General features: G+C 38.1%; 1 protein-coding gene across 7 annotated transcripts in view; it reads right to left on the minus strand.

Annotated features, from left to right (window-relative positions):
- MROH1 (maestro heat like repeat family member 1) overlaps positions 1–22,296 on the minus strand; it is a 181,575-nt gene that overhangs the window by 15,813 nt on the left and 143,466 nt on the right. For all 7 annotated transcript variants that reach the window (XM_031947386.1, XM_031947384.1, XM_031947381.1 and 4 more), the window contains one exon: positions 15,251–15,388. In XM_031947386.1, coding sequence (XP_031803246.1) covers positions 15,251–15,388 — 138 coding nt within the window. The remainder of the gene's footprint in view (positions 1–15,250; positions 15,389–22,296) is intronic.

Raw genomic sequence — 22,296 nt, forward strand, 5'->3', positions numbered from 1 at the left:
TTTCTGCTTGTTGTTTGTGGTCCCGATCAATCCCAGTGGGGTAAAAATAAGAGCAATGAATATAAGTGACAAAAGAAAGCTTGATTCTAATCAAGTCTTTTCCTTTATGGTAGTCCTAAAGTACTAGTTTTGTTCTGTTCTTTATGATCTTTTAAAGAAGATTCAGTATCATCTGTCAGTTTTTCTGGTACCCAAGGATGAAATTTATTTAAATTAGGGGACTTTAGTTCATTAAATGAAGCTAGATGTCCATTTATTAGCTTCCTTCTTAACTGGAGGATAATGTCCTATTAGTTCTGTCAGTTGGAGGATCATTAAGTAAAATAAGAAAGCATCCCTTCCAACATCCTCCTTTCACTCATTACCGTCATCACCCTATTTATATAAAGGAGAAGTTCTACCCCTTCCTATTCTCGTTCTCTAACAGAGCTGAAAAAGCTCTTGCTGTCACCCTTAACTTCATCATTGCCTTCTCCCCCCTGTAACAGAATCATTTCACATTCTTATATTCATTCTCCATTACCTATCAATTAATTATAAATATTCATTAACTACCTTTTGTATGTCAGGCAAGTAGTGAAGACATAAAGGCAAAAATCAAACAGTGCTTACCCTTAGGAGACTTCCATTCCACTGAGAAAGAAAGCATGTACATAATAAGTATAGTGCAGAAAACCTGGCCTTAAGGCAAAAAGACCTGGATTCAAGTCCTGGCTCAAATGTATAATGATATGTGACCTTCACTTTTTACTGTCTTGGGTAATTTTCTAAGAGGACAAGGTTGTAAAGATTTACTCTGATCAAGTGAGTTCTTCACCTGGAGCTCCCTATGGTAATGAAATCATAAGGTCAACTAAGAAAACGTGGAGGTTATTAAAAATAAGGGGAGCCACTAGTAGCTGAGATCATCAAGAAGCAGGAGAGAAAGGAGTTTATCCTAAGCATGGAGGATAGTCTGTACAAAGATAGGAGATAAAGAATAGGTGAGGGAAGAGGAAGGAATAAGTGCGTACTATATGCTAGGGACTGTGCTAACTTGACAAATATCTCATTTGATCCTCACAGTAACACTGCGAGGGAGACGCTCTAATTTCCCCCATTTTACAGCTGAGGAAACTGAGGCAAAGAGAGGTTAAGTGACTTGCCCAGGTCATCCAGCCAATTAAGTGTCTAAGACTGGATTTGAACTTGGGTCGTCCAGGCCCAGTGCTCTATCTATTAAGTCACCTGGTAACCTCTGTAAATACTGAAAATGCTTGTTGCCTTGACTTGAGGAAAAGCAAAAACGATGGTCTGATTTGACTTGAGAAGAATACATACGAGACCTAGAAACATAGGTTAGAACTATATTGCAAAGTGTTATAATTGTCAAACTGAGGAATTTGTATTCGATCCCACAAATAAGAGGAAACTTTCTGAGCAAGTGAATACTTTTACCTTTCTTTACATCATCCTTTAGAAACTTAGTTAGTGAATTGGTAAATTCATGTAATTGGACATATTTAGTTTGTGATGCAAAAAGGAGATCAAAACAGAAATTTCTAAAAAAGAGAAGATATGGACTTAGAGTACAGGTGAGATTGGGGCTGGATATATAGATCTTGGAATCATTTCAGAGACGTTTAACTGAAATTTCCTATTACTACTATGTCTCTATATTATGACTGTGACCCATTTCTTGAACTTCTCTTTACTATTTTTGTCTAGGTGGGTTATAATATATATAGCTAAAATTATCATTTCTATTTCTACCTCCATCCACCTTTACCAAAATGCTCTATTTACTATGCTTTCCCTTCTGCTTTCTGGATTTCTTCAAACAATTTTATCTTCTAATAGAGCATTCTCTTTCATCAATTCCCTTTTATCCATCCTGTTTCTTTTAAATACATTTTAGCCTTCCTTAGATGTATTATAATAAAAAGTATCATTCTACCGATCATTGTCTAGAAAGTCAAAATGCCTTTATTATTAGGATCTCTAGTTTGCTTGTTAACCATATTTTGTACATTTGTCTATTTGGGATCAGTTTTCATTGATTTATTTTTAGATAATGGTTTCTTTTTTTGGATTGTGATTACTTTGGATTTCCAGGTGTCTATACTATCCATCCCCACATGACACTCCAGGTACTCTCTAGAATACTTCATCTAGTATACATCTATAGAGATAGTTTGTTTCTCTTTTTGTCTTTCAGAGTAAAGTCCCTTTGATTAGATTTAGAAATATATTCTTGCCTTGCCTAATTGGGAACTTATCATTTCTTGATTTCAAGCTATGATCCAAAAATCCAAATGCCCTTCTCAGATAACTACTATTTTAAATATGACTCACCTGCCTATTATGCTTTTTTTTTTTTTTTTTTTTAATAGGCCCTTGGCCTTTGCCCAGCAAATCGAAGCAAATACTTCCAATGATTCTAAGGCCTTCATTTCTTCAAGACAATGCAATCTTTAGCAGTTCCTTTGGGTGACAGTATTTGTGCCCACATTAATCATCAGAAGTGGGCAGTAGTTACCTGTTTGATAAGTATTGAGAGAAGCTTTTTCATATATTATCCTAAAAGGACCCAAGACCTCAACACTTCTTATATGCATGCTGACAAACAGCTCTCTTGGAATTCATCATTGAGGGCATCAACAATCCCCACTACGCTTCTCTTCCTTGGAGCCTCATTGGATGACTTCTCACTTTACAGCACCTGTGATCTATGTTATCATTCTTTGAAGGACAAGCTGTTATTTTCTCTTCACAGTATCTAACACAATCCTTCAGACAGTTTCAAAGTTATTGCTTAATTCCAAGTGTCCAGAAATTCTTTTTCTATTACTTTTCTATATGACTTTCTTCTGCCCTCCATCTTCCTGTTAAAGACCAAGATTATCTTTGCTTTTTCAGATCTTTGTGTCTTTGCACCAATAACTGCAAGAAGGGGCAAGATGTGAAGCTCATTTTCCCAAGTCACACATAAACTAACAAGTTGGGTCCCCAGAATGTGGTTATGGCTCCTTTCCTTAGGGTGTTAGGGAATACCACAGAAGAGAAGGGAAAACATTTTTTTAAAAATGCTATTGGCTCACTTCCCCGTTCTGGCATGCTGATTTATCAGTGGAAAATCAATGTAGTCAAATTGAAGTAGCTCTTAGAGAAGGGTATTTGCAAAGTACAGTAAAGAAGAGAATAATTATTTATTAAGCACCTACTGTCTGCCAGACCCTATACTAAAACACTTTTATCGACAATGACCCTTACAGCAACCTGAGAAAACAGATCTTCCTGATTTTAGGACTGGTACTCTATCCAGTGTGCCATCTAGTTCATACAAAACAGCTTCCCCTTCCTCAAGTCTATGACACATTCTTCCACAAAAACATAAGAGTCCAAGGAAGAATGAACTCAAGTTCCTACCTCCTGGTTGCTGGAAGTTCTTTTTGTCCTAGTTAGATAAGCTCAAGAAGTTCCCTTAGGTACAAAATCTATTAGCAATGAGTCTCAATCCAATCTGTCCTTGGCTAACAATGGAGACACACTGTTGTCAACTGACTCCAAGATGCGCCCAGGATCCATCTGACCCTTCAAAACTCACGAAGTCTCTGGCAAAAAGGGAAGGGAGGGGACAAGAGAATAAGGCTCAGGCCAAGGTGAGGGCTCCCATTCCCTCATCTCCTTGTCCCATCTAAATGACTCATGCCCTGCTTTTCAGAACTCTTTCCACTTCGGCTGATCTGCTGGGTGTTTGCTCTGGCTTACGAGAATGCTACATCCCCTCCAATCTCTGGAATGCCTGCTTCTCAGTTAGCTTGATATTTTATAAGCAATTCCTCGGGCATGACCAAATTTCCTCAATCATTCTGAACATAATTTCTGGGCAGCATCGTTCCATTTTCTAAGGACTTCTTACACTTAATCTAAAGGCCTATATCTGATTAATTGTGACTGAGTTTGAGCCTTGTTCTTACATCATTTAGGTAACAAGACATCTTAACAACAACTTTAAGTAGGGCAACACTCACCCTTAACCATGGTATTTTTTTTTTTTTAAGAAATACATTTTTAATGACTTTTAAAAAATTTTTACATTGCCTACATTTCCCATTATATTGCTATCTCTTCCCATATACCAAGGAAGAAAGCAGTTCTGCAAAACTAGCCAACATTTAGAAAAATTCAGATATAGTGTTTCATACGCAAAGTTCAGCTATGCAAACAAGTGAAAGAACGAGGGCTCTTCCATTTCTACTCTTTGGAGCCAAGCTTGATCCCTATGATGTTACAAGCTTCACTTTCCATGGTTTCACTGGCGCTGTCCTTTGCACTCTGGTAAAAAATGTGATGTCTCTGGTTTTCCCTGTCCTGCTTTCTCTCTTAGAATCAATTCTGACATGTTTTCCCATATTTATTTAGGATGTTAGATGCTACATCACTTGGTGAATATATGTTTAGTATCGATATTGCTTCATTGTCTATGCTACCCTTTAGGAAGATATAGTTTCCTTCCTTATCTCTTTTAATTAGATCAATTTTTGCTTTTGCTTGATCTGAAATAAGGATGAAATAAGCTACCCCTGCTTTTCTGACTTCACCTGAAGCATAATAGATTCTGCTCCAGCCTTTTACCTTTACTCTGAATGTAATTCCTTGCTTTAAACGTGTCCTGTAAACAACATATTGTAGGATTCTGGCTTTTGATCCAGTCTGTTATCCACCTCCGCTTTATTGGGAGAGTTCATCCCATTCACATTTATGGTTAAAACTACTAATTCTGTATTTCCTATCATCTTATTTATTATCCCCAGATTATACTTTTCTTTTTCTTTCCCCCCTTACCCTCCTTCCCAGTATTAAACTATGGGCACCACTTGCCTCACGCAGCTCTCCCTCTTTAAAATCCCTCTCACCCCCTTTGAGTCCCTTCCCCTTTCTTATACCTTTCCCTTATTACTCTTTTCTCCTTTTCCCTTTTCCTCTCCCACTTTTTAATGAGATGAAAGGTTTCTCTGCAAACCAAATATGTCTAATATTTTCTCTTTGAGCCAAATCTAATGACAGTAAGATTCACACAATATTTTTTCCCCTCCCTTAATTCCCTCAGATATGATAGGTTTCCTTTACCTCTTTGTGGGTTGCAATTTCCCTCTTTTTGTCTCCCTTTTTCCCTTTTTCTGATACAATCCCCTTTCCTCTTCTAATTCCTTTTTTTTTTTTGGTATTATGAGAGTAAAATCAAATTATACCATGCATTTTTTATGTATGCCCATAACAGAAATACAGTTCCCAAGAGTTCTTTTTATCTTTTATGCTTCTCATAAGTCCTATACTTGGAGGTCAATTTTTTTTTTTTTTTTTTTTTTTTTTGTTTAGCTCTGTTTTTTTTCATTGGGAATAAATGGAATTCACCTAAGTTTATTGAATATCCATCTTCTTCCCTGGAAGAAAATGCTCAGCTTAGCTGGATAGTTTATTCTTGGCTGCATTCCAAGTTCTTTTGCTTTTTGGAATTATCAGATTCCAGGCTTTTCGATCCTTTAACATGGAAGCAGCTAGTTCCTGAGTGATCCTTTATTGTGGCTCCTCAGTATTTGAATTATTTTTTTCTGGCTGCTTGTAATATTTTTTCTGTAATCTGATAGTTCTGAAATATAGCCACAATGTTCCTTGGAGTTTTAATTTTTTTTTCTTGGGGGGGGGGGGTCTCTTTCAGAAGGTGTTTGATGAATTCTTTCAATGCCTATTTTACCTTCTGATTCTATTACATCTGGACAGTTCTTTTTGATGATTTCCTGTAAAAAAGTGTCTAGGCTCTTTATTCATCATAATTTTCAGGAAGTCCAATAATCCTCAGATTATCTCTCCTAGATCTATTTTCCAGGTCTATTGTTTTTTCAAGTAGATACTTAACATTTTTTTTCTATTTTTTCAGTTTTGCTTGACTGATTCTTGATGTCTCAACAAATCATTTCTATTTGTTCAGTTCTGATTTTTAATGATTTTAATGATTAATGAAAATTAATAATTTTATTTTCTTTTATTAACTTTTTACTTCTTTCTGTATATGTCCAATAGATTTTTTAAATGAGTTGTTTTGCTCTATGGAATTTTTTTCCATTTCACTAACTTTTTTTAATGAGTTATTTTATTTTTCCTATTCACAAATCCTATTTTCCTGGGAGTTCTTTATCTTTTCCAATTCACAAATTCTGTTTCCCTGGGAGTTCTTTACCTTTTCCAATTCACATTTCAGGAAGTTGTTTTCTATTTCCACTTTATCAAATCTTTTGTTTAATGAGTTACATACCTTTTCCACACTCTCTTGCAGAGCTGCTTTTTCCTTTCTCCATTTTCTTCTAGCTCTCTTTAAATAATTTCTTCTAGGAGAGCCTTGTGTGATGGGGATCAAGTTATATCCCTCTTTGAGGTTTTGTCTGGAGACTGTCTGCTATTAGTCTTCTCAGGGTTGGAAACCTGCTCTCTTTCTGTATAGAGGCTATCTGTAGTTAGAGCTTGCTTTGCTTTTTTACTCATTTTTTTTGAAAAGCCCTTGGGGTCTGCCTTCAGGAAAAGGAGATTACCAGCTTCCTCTACAGAACAGGGACAGATGAATAGTAGTAGCTGTCCTGTGAACAGCTGCAGAAATGTGACTGCCCCGGGCTGCATAGCTGCACTGGGCTCCGTGCTGAGTCACTCCCGGTGCCGGGTACATGTGGCCAGGTCCTATTAATCTCTGGTGTTTTGGGGTTCCCTTTACCTTTGGCGTTTGTGTAACTTCTCTGCTGATCTGCTGCTTTGCAACCAAAGCAGAGCAGCCAACCTGTGGTCGAGTCTTCCCTGCAAATTCTCCACCCATACAGACCACACCCTGCCCCCGTCTGCTCAGCGTGGGCTAGCCTCTGTGTTCTGCTTCCCTGCCTGTGCTGGCCTGCTCCCGCCAATCAGGACAAACCTTTTCTGTTGATCTTCCAGACTATCTTCGGCTGGTAATTTGTTGTACTCCCAATATTTTGGGATTCTATCAGTTAAGCATTACTTCTGAGGCTGAATTTGGTAATCGGCACTGCGGATAGAAGGGAGCTCAGAATGAAGCCTGTGTCCTCTCCACCATCTACTTCCCATATTTCTCTGGCATCGTTCATTCATTGTCCTATAGCACTATGACATTCCATGTCTTATTCCACAACTTTTCTAAGTTGTCCCTCCCCAACTAATGGGTCTCTTTTTTCTCCAGTTTTTTTGTGCATAAATACTACATGACATGTTTTTCACTCCTCTTTTTGCCTTGGTTAATCTATTGGGTGTTTGCACTGACTTGTCAATAATATTCTTCCTAAAAACCTGAATGTTTAAATATTACAAATGTTTTTTTGGCTGCCATGCCATGCTACTGGCTCATATTTAACCTTAAATGAATTTTGACTGATATCCTTTGTTTTTATATCACCTAAACATCTCATATTCCTTCTCCTTACCCATTCCAGAGTCATTCCTTAAAGGAAATTTTTTCAAAAAAAGAAGATAAAAAATCTGCAAAATCCATCAGGACATTTTTTAAGATCTGAAAATATATGTAACCTTCTACATCTGTAGACCCTTCTACCTCTGCAAAGGAGGGGGAAGAGGAATCTTCTCATATCTCTTCTTTCAGGCTTAGTACAGTGGTTGGCATATGGTAGGTACTAAACAAATGTTTACTGACTATTACTGACTTTGGGAACAAGTTTGTCCTTTACAATTTGAAGTAAGTTTTTTTATTGTTTTGTGTTAATTATGTATATTGTTTTCTTTGGTTTCCTTCACTGTCTCTCAGTTCCTATTTCCCTCGTCCTTTGTATTTATTATCTTTATTTATGACAGCATAATAACATTCACTCATCACACACTTTGTCTAAATGGCTATTTATTCTCCAACTGGATGACATCTATTTTGTTTCCAATTCCTTGGTATTTAAAAAAAAAAAGTTCTACTTTAAATATTTTGGTATATTTGTTTTTTTATCAACGATCTCCTTGAGGTTACTAATAGTGGAATCTCTGAGTTAAGAGATATGGACACTCTATCCACTTTATTTACATAATTCTAAACTATTTTTCAAAATAACTGAACTAATTTGTAGGCCCAACAACAATGCATTGATTGATGTTTCTATGTTTTTACAACTCTTTCAACACTGACTATTCCCATCTTTTGTCATATTTGCTGGTCTGAAGTGAAATTTCACAGTTGTTTTAATTTTCATTTTGATTATTATTATGGATTTGGAACATTGGTTTTCATATATATATATTTGCTAATAGTTAGCAATTCTTTTGAGGACAATTTGTTCATATCTTTGAGAACTTAACATAGATCCTTTCTGTATGAACTATTATTATCTCTTCTGTTTCCCCCAGCCCATGCATGTACAATTATTTCTGTTTTTTAAAATTCAAATGTGAGAGTTTACATTTACATCTATAAAGTTTTATCTTGCTAGATCCCACTTATTACTTTCATCTATAGAGCTCTTTACCTACAGGAATCTTGAAGCTGGCATTTAATATGCTAATAACTATCCCTTACAGCTTTGTGCCATCCAAAAATCTGATAAACACATCTGCAGAGTAATTAATAAAAAACACTGGCCAGATTTGGGTCATAGATTAGGTCCTTTAGCTCATCAAAACCTCCCTTCTCCTTTAGAAACCTCTCCTTCTAGGTTCACCTTAAGGATCCCAGGATCTCATCCCTGAGTGAGAAATAGTACTCTCTCTAGCCTTATGCAAGAAAAAGCAGAAAGTAGCTTTAAGTGGGGATGAAGAATAGGAGAAAGAGGAAGGGGAAAGAGAAAGAATAAAGAAAGGAGAGGAGAAAGAGAGATTGGGGGGAGGGCAGATAAAAAGGAGAGAGAGAGAGAGACTGTTTCTATATGATGTGTTTATGTCCCTTGAGAGAAGCAGAGCATCCTATCTCTGTGCTGCTGGATCTGGATTCTAAGGCTCCTCTCCAAAGACTTCTGAGACTCCTGCACTTAATAATACTTGTGCACCACAATTTATATACTGACGTGCCCTGAAATACCTTTGCTTCTAAGTTTAGCAACATCTTCATCTCCAAATATACATGTAGACAGGCATATGTTTGGATCATGTCATCATCCACAAATGCTTCACCTTCACATTCTACAATTCTGAAAATCCTCCATCTGGTCATAACCTCCTGTCCTTCCAACTCTCCCTATGCTTTACTCTTCTAAGCCCTAGTCATTCTTCTCTTCTCGGCTTTTCTGGGCTATCACCCCTGCTTTGGTATTACCCTCCTTTTTTTTCAAAATATCTTGCCATTCCACTTGATTACTCTCTTTATCCACAAGTCTCATGACTGATTCTATCATTACAGACACTATCCACTTTCTTTTTTCCTACTTCTATAAGGATGGAGGAAATTATCCAACTAACACTGCGAACTGGGTCCACAACAAATTTCTTTCATGCTTTCAACACACTTTTTGTACGCTAATTCTTTTGCCCTTCCTTAACTGATACTTTATCACTCCCCCACAGTTGTTCCAAACCTTTTCTTAGATTCCCTATGCTACTGCCTTCTTCTTCGATCACCTTGAGACAATCCCCTCCTACTAACTGCTCCTTTCCACACCATCCCTACCACACACACTGAACCCTCATTTCCAGATCTTCAATAAAAATCTTGATTGCCATGTACCATGGCCCTTTCTCAGCTCTCCCCCTTGGCCGCTCTGCATCCCCTCCTTCTGGATACTCCCACCTCTCTCCTCAACCAACTCTACCACTTTGCCTCAACTCAGGTTATTTCCCAGCTTTGATGAAGACTGATCATTCTCTTGCACTCTTCAATCCAGCCAAACTCGGCTCCTCTCTGTTCCTTGCTCACACTTGTTCATCTCCTATATTGCTGCCTTGGCATTAGTTGTTCCACAGGAGTGGAACATTCTCTCCTTCCTTTATCTCGCAGTTCCTCTCTTTCTCTAAGACTCAGCTCAAAGACCATCCTTTTGTATAAAGCCTTGTCTTATTCCTTTAACTGCTAGTGCCTACCAAACTAACCTGTACTAAATTCTGGATATATATGTATTTATTCATTTCATATTTCTGCAATCTATTCTTTTATATATTTGTCTCTCCCATTACAATAAAAGCTCCTTCAGTTTGGAACTATGCTCAAAAAGTTATCAAACTGTGCATACCCTTTGATTCAGCAGTGTTTCTACTGGGCTTATATCCCAAGGAGATCTTAAAGGAGGGAAAGGGACACACATGTGCAAAAATGTTTCTGGCAGCCCTCTTAGTAGTGGCCAGAAACTGGAAACTGAGTGGATGCCCATCAATTGGAGAATGACTGAATAAGTTATATTATAAGAATGTTGTGGAATATTAGTGTTCTGTAAGTAACGACTAGCAGGATGATTTCAGAGAGTCCTGGAGAAACTTACAGGAACTGATGCTGAGTGAAGTAAGCAGAACCAGGAGATCATTGTACACAATAAGATTATGTGATGATCAATTCTGACAGACTTGGCTCTCTTCAACAACAGGATGATTCAGGCCAGTTCCAATGGTCTTGTGATAGAGAGAGCCATATGCACCCAGAGAGAGGACTGTGGGGACTTAGTGTGGATCATAACATAGTATTTTCACTTTTTTGTTGTTGTTTGCTTGTTTTTTTCTTTTCTTTCTCATTTTCTCCCCTTTTTGATCCTATTTTTCTTGGTCAGCATTATAATTGTGGAGATATGTTTGAAGAAACTGCACATGTTTGATCTATATTGGATTTTTTGCTGTTGAGGGAAGAGGAAAAGGGAAGGAGGAATGTTTGGAACATGGGGTTTTGCGAGGGTAAAGGTTGAAAACTCTTTGCACATGTATTTTGGGGAAAAAAAAAGCAATATAATAAGCTCCTTGTGATTAGGGATTGTTTTGGTTCTTTTGTACTTGTATCCCCAACACCTACTAGTAAAATGCTGGGCAAATAGTAGGTTCCTGATAAATGCTTGCCTATTGATTTTTGAAATACTTGTTTGTGATAGTTATTTTCCTATCTCTTGTACCAATTCTCCTTGATTTAGTTTGCAAGATTATTATCATATCCTTCCTTCTTTGTATGGGTGTACTACAGGACTCTCCCTTGGATCCTCTTTTCTCTCACTGCATCTTTTCTTTTGATGAGATCTCATAACTCTCATGAGTTCATCTATTTTCTCTACAGGTAGCTAGGTGGTGCAACAGACACAAGACAGGGCAAAGAAGATATGAATTCAAATCTGGTGCCAGACATGTACTAGCTGTGTGATCTTGGACAAGTCACTTAAGTTCTGCCTCACCTTCCTTACCTGTAAAATGGGGATAATGACTGCACTTACCAACTAGGGTCTGCTGTGAGGATAAAATAAGATTTGTAAATCACTTAGCACATTGGCTGACCTGCAGTAGGTGCTTAATGCCTTTTTTTTTCCTTCCTCCATATGTAGATGGTTCACAAATCTACACAGCTAGCCCTATTCTTTCCCATGAACTCTAGTTCTGCATCCTAATTTATCTGCTTGACATCTTCATTTGAATATCCCATTATTATCTCAAACTCAACATGTCCCAAAGAGATCTCATTTTCTTTTTTCCCAACTCCATTCATTCTCCTAAACTTTCCTACTTTTGTAAAGGGAATTCATGTTCACAGCTTAGGAGTCTCATCTTTGACTTAATCTCTATATCCAATGATTTAATCTGGTGGAGTCTATCTCTAGCATTCAGCATCTCTTGCATATTACTCCTACTCTCTTCTTACATCAAAACCACTCTTGTTTAGATCCTTATCAATTCTCACCAAACAACAGAAAGAGCCTCCTAATTAATTTACAGGAATTTCTCCTTCTCCACAATCTATCATCCACACAACAGCTAGCTTTATATTCTTCAATCACAGGTCTGATGAGGTAACCCCCTCACACAAAAAACTCTGGTTGTTTCCCTCTTGCTTCCAGTATGAAATGCCAACTCCCGCTGATATAGAAAGCCCCTCCAGTCCAGAGTCAGCCCATCACTGCCTCTCACCTCCCTAAACAGTCTTCTGCCTCCTTGCTCTCTTCTCAGAAGCACTCCTCTCTCCTCTCCCTCATCTTGATTTCTTGGAGCCCCAAGGTTCTTTCAAGGCTTGGCTCACTTGTCACTCCTTTAAGAGCATGTTTCCCAATTGTTAGTTCCCCACCCACAAACTCAAAAACTACTTGGAGTTTACTCTACATATGGCCAGTATGTATTTATCTCTGAACACACTCTAGCCACCCAGGAGAATCAATCAATCAGCAAGACATTTATTAGATGCCTACTATGGGAACAGAACAAATCATAGATAATATATATATACATATTCATATAGGCAGCTAGGTGACAGTGTATGAAGTGCTGGGCTTGGAGTCTAGAAGACATCTTCCTGAGTTCAAATCTCATCTCAATAATTACTGGACAAGTAACTTAATTAACCCTATTTGCCTCAGCTTCCTCATCTATAAAATGAGTTGGAGAAGGAAATGGAAAACAATATTTTTGCCAACAGAATCCCAAATAGGACCATGAAAATTCAGACATGACTGATAAACAACTAAAAACACACATATGTAACCTATAAATAGCATAAAAATAAAGTGAATAAAAATCAGCATATGCTAAATTAAATAAAAAATAGTTTGAGAAGGAGAGAACTAGCAACTGGGGAGGATAAAGAAAGGCTTTAAGGAAATAGCAAGTGGCAAATCATGATAATGGAAAGTGGAGATGGCTAATTTGACTGGATTGTAGAGTGCAGGAAAGGATAGGGATGTTTAAGGAAGATGGAAAGATAGGTTGGGAAGAGATGGTGGAGAACTTCAAAAACTAAAGAGAAGAACTTCTTTATCCTAGAGGCAATAGGAAGTCACTGGAATTGATTAAAGAATTCCTATGATCATGTTTGTGCTTAAGGATAATTACTCTGATAAAATGTGTAGGAAGAATTAAGAGTTCTAATTCTAAGCAAGGGAAACAATTAAGAGATACTTGTGACAATATAGAGAAGAGGTTGTGAGAGGTAGTTAAATGTAGAAGGTGTCTGATATCAGAGAAGTTATGAAGGTAGCAAATACTTGGCAACAGATTGAACATGTGGGAGTAAGCAAGACGATTCAGGAATAATGCTAGAGTTACAAACTAGAAAAATGGTGGTCCCTCCAAGAGAAAAAGGGAAATTTTGGAAGAGGGGAGCTTTTGAGGAGAAATATAAGTTCAATTCATTGTTGGACATGTTGAATTATCTTTGAGGCACCTAGTTTGAAATCTCTAATTAATTAGTGATTCAGGAATGAAGTTCTCGAGAGCACTGAGGTTGGATATACAGATCTGTTAGTATTCTAACTATAAAGTCTGGGCTAACTCTCTAGAGGGCCACAGAATCAATCAGAGTCCAGATCAGTCAAAGTCCTTGGTCCTTTGGGGGAGAAGTGAAGGAGGCAGGCAAGCTGCCACATAGCTTGCCAAAGATGGATCCTGGATTCTGAAGCCTGGAGTCTCCAGCCTCTCTTCTCCTCTTTCCTGCAGCCAAATGTCTCTGACCTCTTTCCCTCAACCCTCCAATGCTTGCCTATGATTACCCCACCACCACACATTCAGCAAGTGCCAATGGTGAGGAGAGCCATCACATCACCTTCTCATCTAAATATACAGAACCATTATCTCACATCAGATAGGTAATTAGCCTTAAGTGCTCTGCTGTCTGATTCAAGCACACCTTTTCAGAGTTTCAGCCCTCTACTTTTAACAGCCACACAATGTCTGAGGCAAGATATTGTCTCAGCATGGGAGTTGATGAGGTTATTGAGAGAGAAAGGAGAGGGGACTAGGACAAAACCTGGGGAAATATCCACAGTTAAATGTGTCCAAATGGATGATGAGCTAGCAAAAGAGACTAGAGACTGCTTGGTCAGATAGAAGAACCAAGAACCAAGAGACACTGAGGAGGGAGTATCTCATAGAAGTGGTTGGTCAACCGTGTTAAATGTAGCAAAAAGATAAAAAAAAAAGTGAGTACTAAGAAGAGGCCATCTGATTCAGCAATTAGGACATTACAGATGACTTTGGAGAGAAGAGTTTCAACAGTGTGATGAGACTGGAAGCCAAATGGCCCTGGGTTGAAAACGTGGAGGAGTCGAAGTGGAGGCAATAAATACAGATCGCTTTTTCAAGGAGTTTGACTTGGAAAGGGAGGAGAGATACAGGACAAAAAGTAAGGGTCCTAAGGCAGAAGCTATATTACTTTTCTATCTATACTTCCAGCCCTGAGAACAGGGCATAATACTTAAGTTCTCATTAAATGCTTGTTGTAGTTGCAAAGGCAGCTTGGGCCCATTGACCCTTATGTTGTCAGAGCTGGAGGAAGTCATCTCCTCTAGGCTTGCTTTCTTCTCCTTTGTTACCGACATGTCCCTTTCCTTCTCTTTCTTTCCTTCTTCCTGCTAAATCTGACTTCCAAAGAAAGCATATTTAGACCATCAGAACTGCCCCTTCAGATTAAATGTTCCATGACTAACCCCCAAAGTTAGCTCTGAAGGAAGTCAGTCTTCATACAAGAGCCATGGTTCTGGCTAGATTATTCTGAATTCTTCATCTGTTACAGGGAATTCTAAGCATGAGTAGTATGAAGAGGTGGTCTGCTTTTTGGGAGTCAGAGGAAGGAATGTGTAAGAGTCAAGAGAACCCTGAAGTCAAGTAAGATTAGCCAACAGGGACCAGAGATGGCTGTTAATGTCTCCTCTCACCCCATGAATGCCTAGTGCAGGTATGGGGGGGGTAAGGATGGGAGAAATCTCTTCTACCGCTATTGCCAGTTCTCCTTGACACAAGCCTTGCACAACTATATCTTCTCTGATACACTAGTAAGGAAATGGAACTGTTCACCACCTGTTCATCACTGGGAAGAACCTAAGGCCCTGCTATCAGAACTATTTGACCTATAAAGCTCAGAAATGGATGTTGCCAATCTCCTAGTCAAGGACAAAAAGGGAGGTCTTTAAGACCACCTGTTATGTTTCTGGCCTCAAGGAACTGCTAGGTAGGACCAGATGACCTCTAAAATGTCCCTTATAACTCTTAAGTTTTTAGGATTCCAGGGATGTGGCTAGAGATCAAAAAGGAGGGTTTGGGATGGGATGGCCTAGAAAGAGGCCAAATGGGACAACTGGTATAAAACCATCTTCTCCCCTTTGAATTCCCTTACCTGGCAAGAAGAGTAACTCCCTCTTCATGGCCTTCAGATGTCTTCATCAGCTCCCAGCCGCCTTCTAGACCCATACAGGTGATGACCTCCTCACTTCCTCCACGGAACAGCATGGCCTGCAGTGTCTCCACAGCACAACTAGAGAGGAACAGGATTTGTTTACTTAGCTTATCCCGAAGAGAGCCTTCTCACTGCCCCAAGGGGTTTTAGAAGAAACTTTTCTTTCCTCTCCTTGGTTATCAGAACCTACCAGCAGGACAGAACCTAAGGCCTAACTGAGTTCCTGGAGGGATGCATATGGAGGTAATAAAAGCTTCTAGTTGTACTTAAGGCTTGCCGAGTCAGACAGCACACCTCTGGCTAGAAGAAGTCACCAAGACCAGCTCAGAGCCAGCACCTAGTATTACATTGTCAGACTTAAATAAATAGGACTTATGAATTCATTGTATTTAAACCTATATGTATCTGTCTCTATAACTGCCCAAGAAGCCAGGCAAACCCAAGGATGACCTCCCCCAAATCACTGCAAATGAACAGAACACTGGGCTTGTTACTGATATTTAGCTGCTTTCAACATGCACACAGATCCATACTCACACATGCACTCCCCCTTCTGTACATCTATTCATGCAGGAGTACCTTGGTATTCTAGAGCATAGTCCAGTATGCTATCTTTTGTTTTTCTCTTTTCTTTCAGGGAGGCCCTGATTAAACTTCTCAATGACAAAAAAATGAATTCAGAAAGATCTATCACATGAATGAGAAAGTCCATTGCTCTATACTTAGTTAAAAGTCTACTTTTACCAATCTTTCAAAACTGTGTGCATATGTATGTGGGGCAAGGAGAGATCTAAGGGGATAAACAAATTCCATAAAATATCATACTGAGAATAATAATGACAATAGACATTTATATAGCATTTTATAGTTTTCAAGGGGCAGCTAGGTGGTACAGTAGGATAAAAGTGCCTGGACTGCAGGCAGGAAGACCTGATTTCAAATGTGGCCTCAGACACTTCAAAGTTGTGTGACCCTGGGCAAGTCACTTAATCCTGTTTGCCTCAATTTCCTCTTTTGTAAAAATGAGCTGGAGAAAGGAGCAGCAAACCACTTCCATATTTTTGCTAAGAAAATCCCAAATGGGATTGTGAAAAGTCAGACATGATTGAAATGACTGAACTGAACAACAACATAGTTTGGAAAGCATTCTATATATCTTATTTTATTTGAAACTCAGTATTATCCTCATCTTACAGATGAGATAACTGAAACTCACTGGGGTTAAGTGATTTACCCATGGTTATTCAGCAAAGAAGTATCAGAGGAGGGAGTGAATCCAGATCTCTCCTAACTCCAATACCAACACATTCCCAACTATATTATATGACCTCTCTCAGAGGTCACCTAGTCCAAACTATTCAAGAAGAAATCCCCTTGCCAACAATTCTGAGAGATGGTTATCCAGTTTCTGACTAAGATAACAAGGAACTCCTTATCCCTGAAGCACCACCTTCACTTTAGGACAACTAAAATTGTTGGTAAGTTTTTCTCTATGTCAAGCTGATGTCATCTGCCTCCCTGCAATTTCCATCTTTATATCTGTTTTTTAAATTACCTCTTAGGCATTTCATTTGAAGAAACTGGTATTAGAACAAAGCTAAAGTCACACTATCAAGTTTGGAGAGCAGATAATCACAATCAGTTTACACTCTAGCCACAATAAAGTCCAGTATACACACACACACACACACACACAGCCTTCCTATATGAGTTGTACATGAGGCAAAAGAAAAGGTTTAAGGAGTCAGTTCTCCACTACTTGCAGGAGTGAGTGATTCTCCACTCTCATATCAAGGACAGTGAATACAGGGTGCCCAGTATCCAAGTTGGATAAGAAATGTTTCCTAAAGATAAGCAGGAAGGTATAACTGCAAAGTAGGAAGCCTTGAGCAGTCAAGGATCAATCTCAGTCACACAAAGGATTGGAGGAGGCTGAGGGAGTTGAGTGCAAAGTCCTTATGTTCCACTTTGGGAAACTGAAAACAATAGAGGCTAATCATACAAATACTAAGAGGAGAGAAAGAAAAAAAGAAGGAAAGGGAGAAGGAGAGAAAAAGAAAAGAAGAGAGAGAGCAGAGTCCTTGGAGAACAAGATCCAATTGTAGAGCCTTGGTCTTCTGTAGGCACTACTCAGGCCCAGCTGTGAGCTGTGCTCATCAAGACCTGGAAATAGCAAGGATCTGGTTCCAGGGACTCAGTGAAAAAGTGGCAGACCAAAATATCAAGTGAAAAAGGAGAAAGAATCTAAAACGGATGAGGAATGATGATCCGGGAAAGAGTTAACAAATATTAGATTCTGGTCCATATTAAGTAAGCTCAGTCAATAGGGAGGAGCTCACTGTTTTCAATGACAACTATCTATGCACTGGACTGACCTTTCTCAATAGCAATGCCAGTCTTAACCCAAAAATGAACCTTGGCTCATAGACTCAGCAAAGGCACAGCAATCAGAGATCATTAATTTCACAACAACCCTAGAGGGAGGAATTAGCCAATTGTTGTTGTTTTTTTTTAAAAGCTTTTTATTTTCAAAACATATGCATAATTTTCAACATTCACCCTTGCAAAACCTTGTGTATCAAACTTTTTTCCTCCCTCTCTTCCCTTCACCCTCTTCTTCCTTATAGGGCAAGTAATCTAATATATGCTAAACATGTACAATTTGTCTATACATATTTCCACATTTATCATGTTGTACAAGAAAAATCAGATCAAAAAGGGAAAAACTGAGGAAGAAAACAAAAAAAGTAAGAATACAATGTTGTGATCCATATTCAGTCCCCACAGTTCCCTCTCTTGGTACAAGATGGCTCTCTCGATCACAAGTCTATTGGAACTGGCCTGAATCACCTTCCTGTTATAAAGAGCCATGTCCATCAGAATTGATCCTTATATAATCTTCTTGTTGCCGAGTACAATGATCTGGTTCTACTCATTTCATTTAGCATCAGTTCATGTTCTCTCCAGGCTTCTCTGTATTCATCCTGCTGGTCATTTCTTACAGAACAATAATATTCCATAGCAGTCATATACCACAATTTATTCAGCCATTCTTCAATTGATGGGCATCCACTCAGTTTCCAGTTTCTAACCACTACAAAAAGGGCTGCCACAAACATTCTTGCACATATGGATCCCTTTCCCTTCTTTTTAAGATCTCTTTGGGACACAGGCCCAGTAGAAACACTGCTGGATCACAGGATATGCACAGTTTGATAGCCCTTTGGGCATGGAACTAAGCCAATTGTGATGTTCTAGACAGAAGCATTAGTGATGACGGAAAAGTGGTCATTATCAAGATCTATGATCTTATGACTTGGGTTAGGGGCTTATTAAAAATAAAAAAAAACCTTAGATCAGGTGGTTTGGAAGTAAAATTGCTAGAATTGGTTGTCCTATGTCTGCAACAATTTAAAAAAACAACAACACTATTTCCTCTGTCCAAAATTTCAGACTCTAACAAAACTTAAGTATAAAGTTATTTACTCATTCTTTAAGAAAGAACCAGAATTCAATCAAGCAATGATTGATATATGAATTTTAATAAGAAAGGTACCATATGGCATTTTAATATTAATTAAAATTTTGATACAAATAATATATGATTAATTTGAAGTTAATTGTGCTTGTTATTTTAATAAAGAACTACATTTTTTACTTCTAAAAGCATAATTGTCTAAATTATACCCTAAACTACGGAGGTGGCTCAATGCCCTTAAAGGTGACTGTGGATTAGGAGGAATAATAAAAAAGCTGAATAGCTTTGAAAGTAGCATGCAGAATTATATACTAAGAGAAAAGCTAAGTATACATAAGAGATATGCAGCTTTATGTACAACTCTTTTCTGTTCTACCATACATATGGAAATGTTTATTTTAGTTGGCATTAAGTGCAGAATTTAAAAATAAATGAAAACAATACATGCTGTAGCAGATTCTAGCATGTCAGCAATACATTAGTTAGTTAGCCAATAAGCATCTATTAAATACCTGCTATGTGTCAGGTACTGTGCTAAGTCCTAAGGATATAAAGGAAGGTGAAACAGTCCCTTTTCTGTAGGAGCTCACAATCTAAGAGGGAGGCAACAAGCAAATGAATAATGTATACAAACTACATACAGGATAGATAGAAAATTATATACAAAAGAAAGACATAAGAATTAAGACAAATTGGAAGAGGCTTCCTTTAGAAGGCTGAATTTTGAAGGAAATTAAAGAAGTCGGGAGCCCGAGATGAGAAGGTTGAGAATTCCAGGTATGAGGAATAGTCAGAGAAAATGCCAAATGTCAATGGACTGGAGAAAGAAGAGCTAGCCTTAAGAGGTCCAAAGTCTGTTAGCAAACAATAGAGAGCAGATGCTACAACACACCAGATTTCCATGAAATCTTAGTAAAAACCTCTATGGAACAATCTAGCAAGTGTTTGTTATCTTGAAAGTGATGATGATGTAATATCTTCAAGGAGTAAAGTAGCATATCTTCAGGGGGAGCTATGAATGAAGGGTAGGAGGAGCCCCTGAAGCCATAAGAGATGAGTGAAGGTTCAAAGCATCAGGACTGGCTGAGTGGTAAAAATAGGATTGAGAAATCCTTCCTGAGAAATCCAACAGCTCAAAGTTCTACTGAATATTAAAGCAGACAGAGCTACAAAGCTCAGAGGGAGTAATCAACTTGGAAGTATACTGGAAGGAAAAGAACAATAGACTCAGAAAGACTTTTCTCTGCCACTTACTATCAATATCTGAGTAGGCTATTATCTCTGCTTCCTCATCTGTTTCATCAATGAAGGAGTTGAACTAGATCATCTATAAAGTCTCTTTCATCCATAATAAAGATTCATGTGAAGCATGGGAGCTGGGGCTTGAACTTGAATCTGTTCACTCCAAGTTAAATTTCCTTTCTACTTTTCCACACTGCCTCTGAGAGGATAGCAATGCTTTACACATCTAGAAGATGCTTTTCCCTTACAACAACATGGTTATGCAGGTAGTAAAAGGATTTATCTTCCAAAACTGCATTTTAGATAATCAAGTGAGTTGCCTAAGGTCACAGAGCTACTAAGAGGTAGAGTAACACCAGAATCCTCATCTTTTGACTTCAAATCCAGGGCTTTGTCCACTATATCTCAAATACCTTCATTTCTCTACAGTACCAAATTCTGCTCATGCTTTTTAAAAATATTTCATGACCCTGCACTCTCTGGGTTCTCCTCCTACCCCTCTGGATGCCATTTCACTTATCTAATCATTGAATTATTCAATAATCACTAAATATCTCCCAGTCAAATAATATATGTTAAATGCTTTGTAAATCTTAAAGCAATATATAAATGTTATTTATAATTACTGAGTGTAGAGTCTATGTTTAATGGTGAGAAAGATACAAAGGAATGGAGTCTCTCAAGTAGTTTCTAGTTGAACAGTATATGATATATACCGTATAAATATAATATACCATGAAAAGACACATTATGATGATGATTCAGATTATTTTAAGGTTGGGTAAAGGCATTTAAAACTATAAAAGTCACTACAGGGGAGTTTGCATTGTGAACCAGGCCACAAGCAATGAACACCTATAGAGGGAAGGGAAAGAGAAGAGAATAAGGAAGAGAAAGGCAAGGATGTAGAAAAATATGAGATGAATTCTAGAAAGATTAAATAGTTCAGTATGTTTATAGCATATGTGAAGGAAATTAGTGTGAGGAGGCTGGAAAAGTAGGTTGGAAAGAAAGGTTGTCCAGATAAATGGACACCACTGAGTTCTAGACTATAGAGTTCAGATTTTATCCATTAAACATTTCTAAGTATGAATGCAACATGAGCAAAGTCATAAACAAAGAAGACAGCATGTGAAGGATAGAAAATGGAGACGAAAGCCATGACCAAAAAAGGAGCCTAGACCCTTCACACTTCAAGAAATCATATAAGAAAACTCCCCAAACCTCTTAAAACCTGAGTGAAAAAGTGTGAATACATTTAACCCATTGCTTACCTTCTGGAAGATACTCCAAAATGAAAGTTCCTAGGAACATCATAGGTAAAATCTAGAAATTCCAGATCTATGAAAAAACACTACAAGCATCCAGAAAGAATGAATTCAAGGACTAAAGAGCCACAGTCAGAATCATACACTATTTGGCAGCTACCTCAGTGAAGAACCAGAGAGCTTGGAATATGACAATGCAGAAGGCAATTTATAGCCAATAATAACCTACTCAGACAAACTAAGTGTAATGCTACAAGGGAAAACACACCTTTAATGAAACAGAGGATTTTCCAAGAATTACTTAATTAAAAGATCAGAGCTACAGAGAAATTTCAATGTAATAAGAATTAGAATAAGTCAATAAGTCAAGGATCAATCTCAGTCACACAAAGGATTGGAGGAGGCTGAGGGAGTTGAGTGCAAAGTCCTTATGTTTCACTTTGGGAAACTTAAAACAATAGAGGCTAATCATACAAATACTGAGAGAAGAGAAAGAAAAAAAGAAGGAAAGGGAGAAGGAGAGAAAAAGAAAAGAAGAGAGAGAGCAGAGTCCTCGGAGAACAAGATCCCTTGGAGAACAAGGTCCCTTCAGAATCCTATTATCATCAGGGGATATTATCATCAGATTCTCTCTATGAATTTACCTAGAAGGTCTGGGAATTGGTCTGTTGTGTTTCAATGATCTGGAAAGAAGAATTCACTGGAGAGGAAAGGGAGGGGGGAAAGTTGGGGAAAATTATCTTATATGATTGAGTTTACAGGTAGAAGTATATACAAAAAAGAAGGGATAGGGGAAGCAGCTGACACAAATTTCATTCTCATCTGAACTAGTCAAAGTGGGAAGGGGAAGGGAAAGGAATAAGTACTTGCTACATGGCACAAACTGTGCTAACCAGCTTTACAAATGTGATCACAACCATCCTAGGAGATATGCACTATTATAATCCTCATTTTACAGTTGAGAACATGGAGGCAAAGAGAGGTAGATGAGCTGCTCA

The sequence above is a fragment of the Sarcophilus harrisii genome, chromosome 1 (assembly GCF_902635505.1).
Source record: "Sarcophilus harrisii chromosome 1, mSarHar1.11, whole genome shotgun sequence".
In the NCBI taxonomy this organism is placed as follows: Eukaryota; Metazoa; Chordata; class Mammalia; order Dasyuromorphia; family Dasyuridae; genus Sarcophilus; species Sarcophilus harrisii.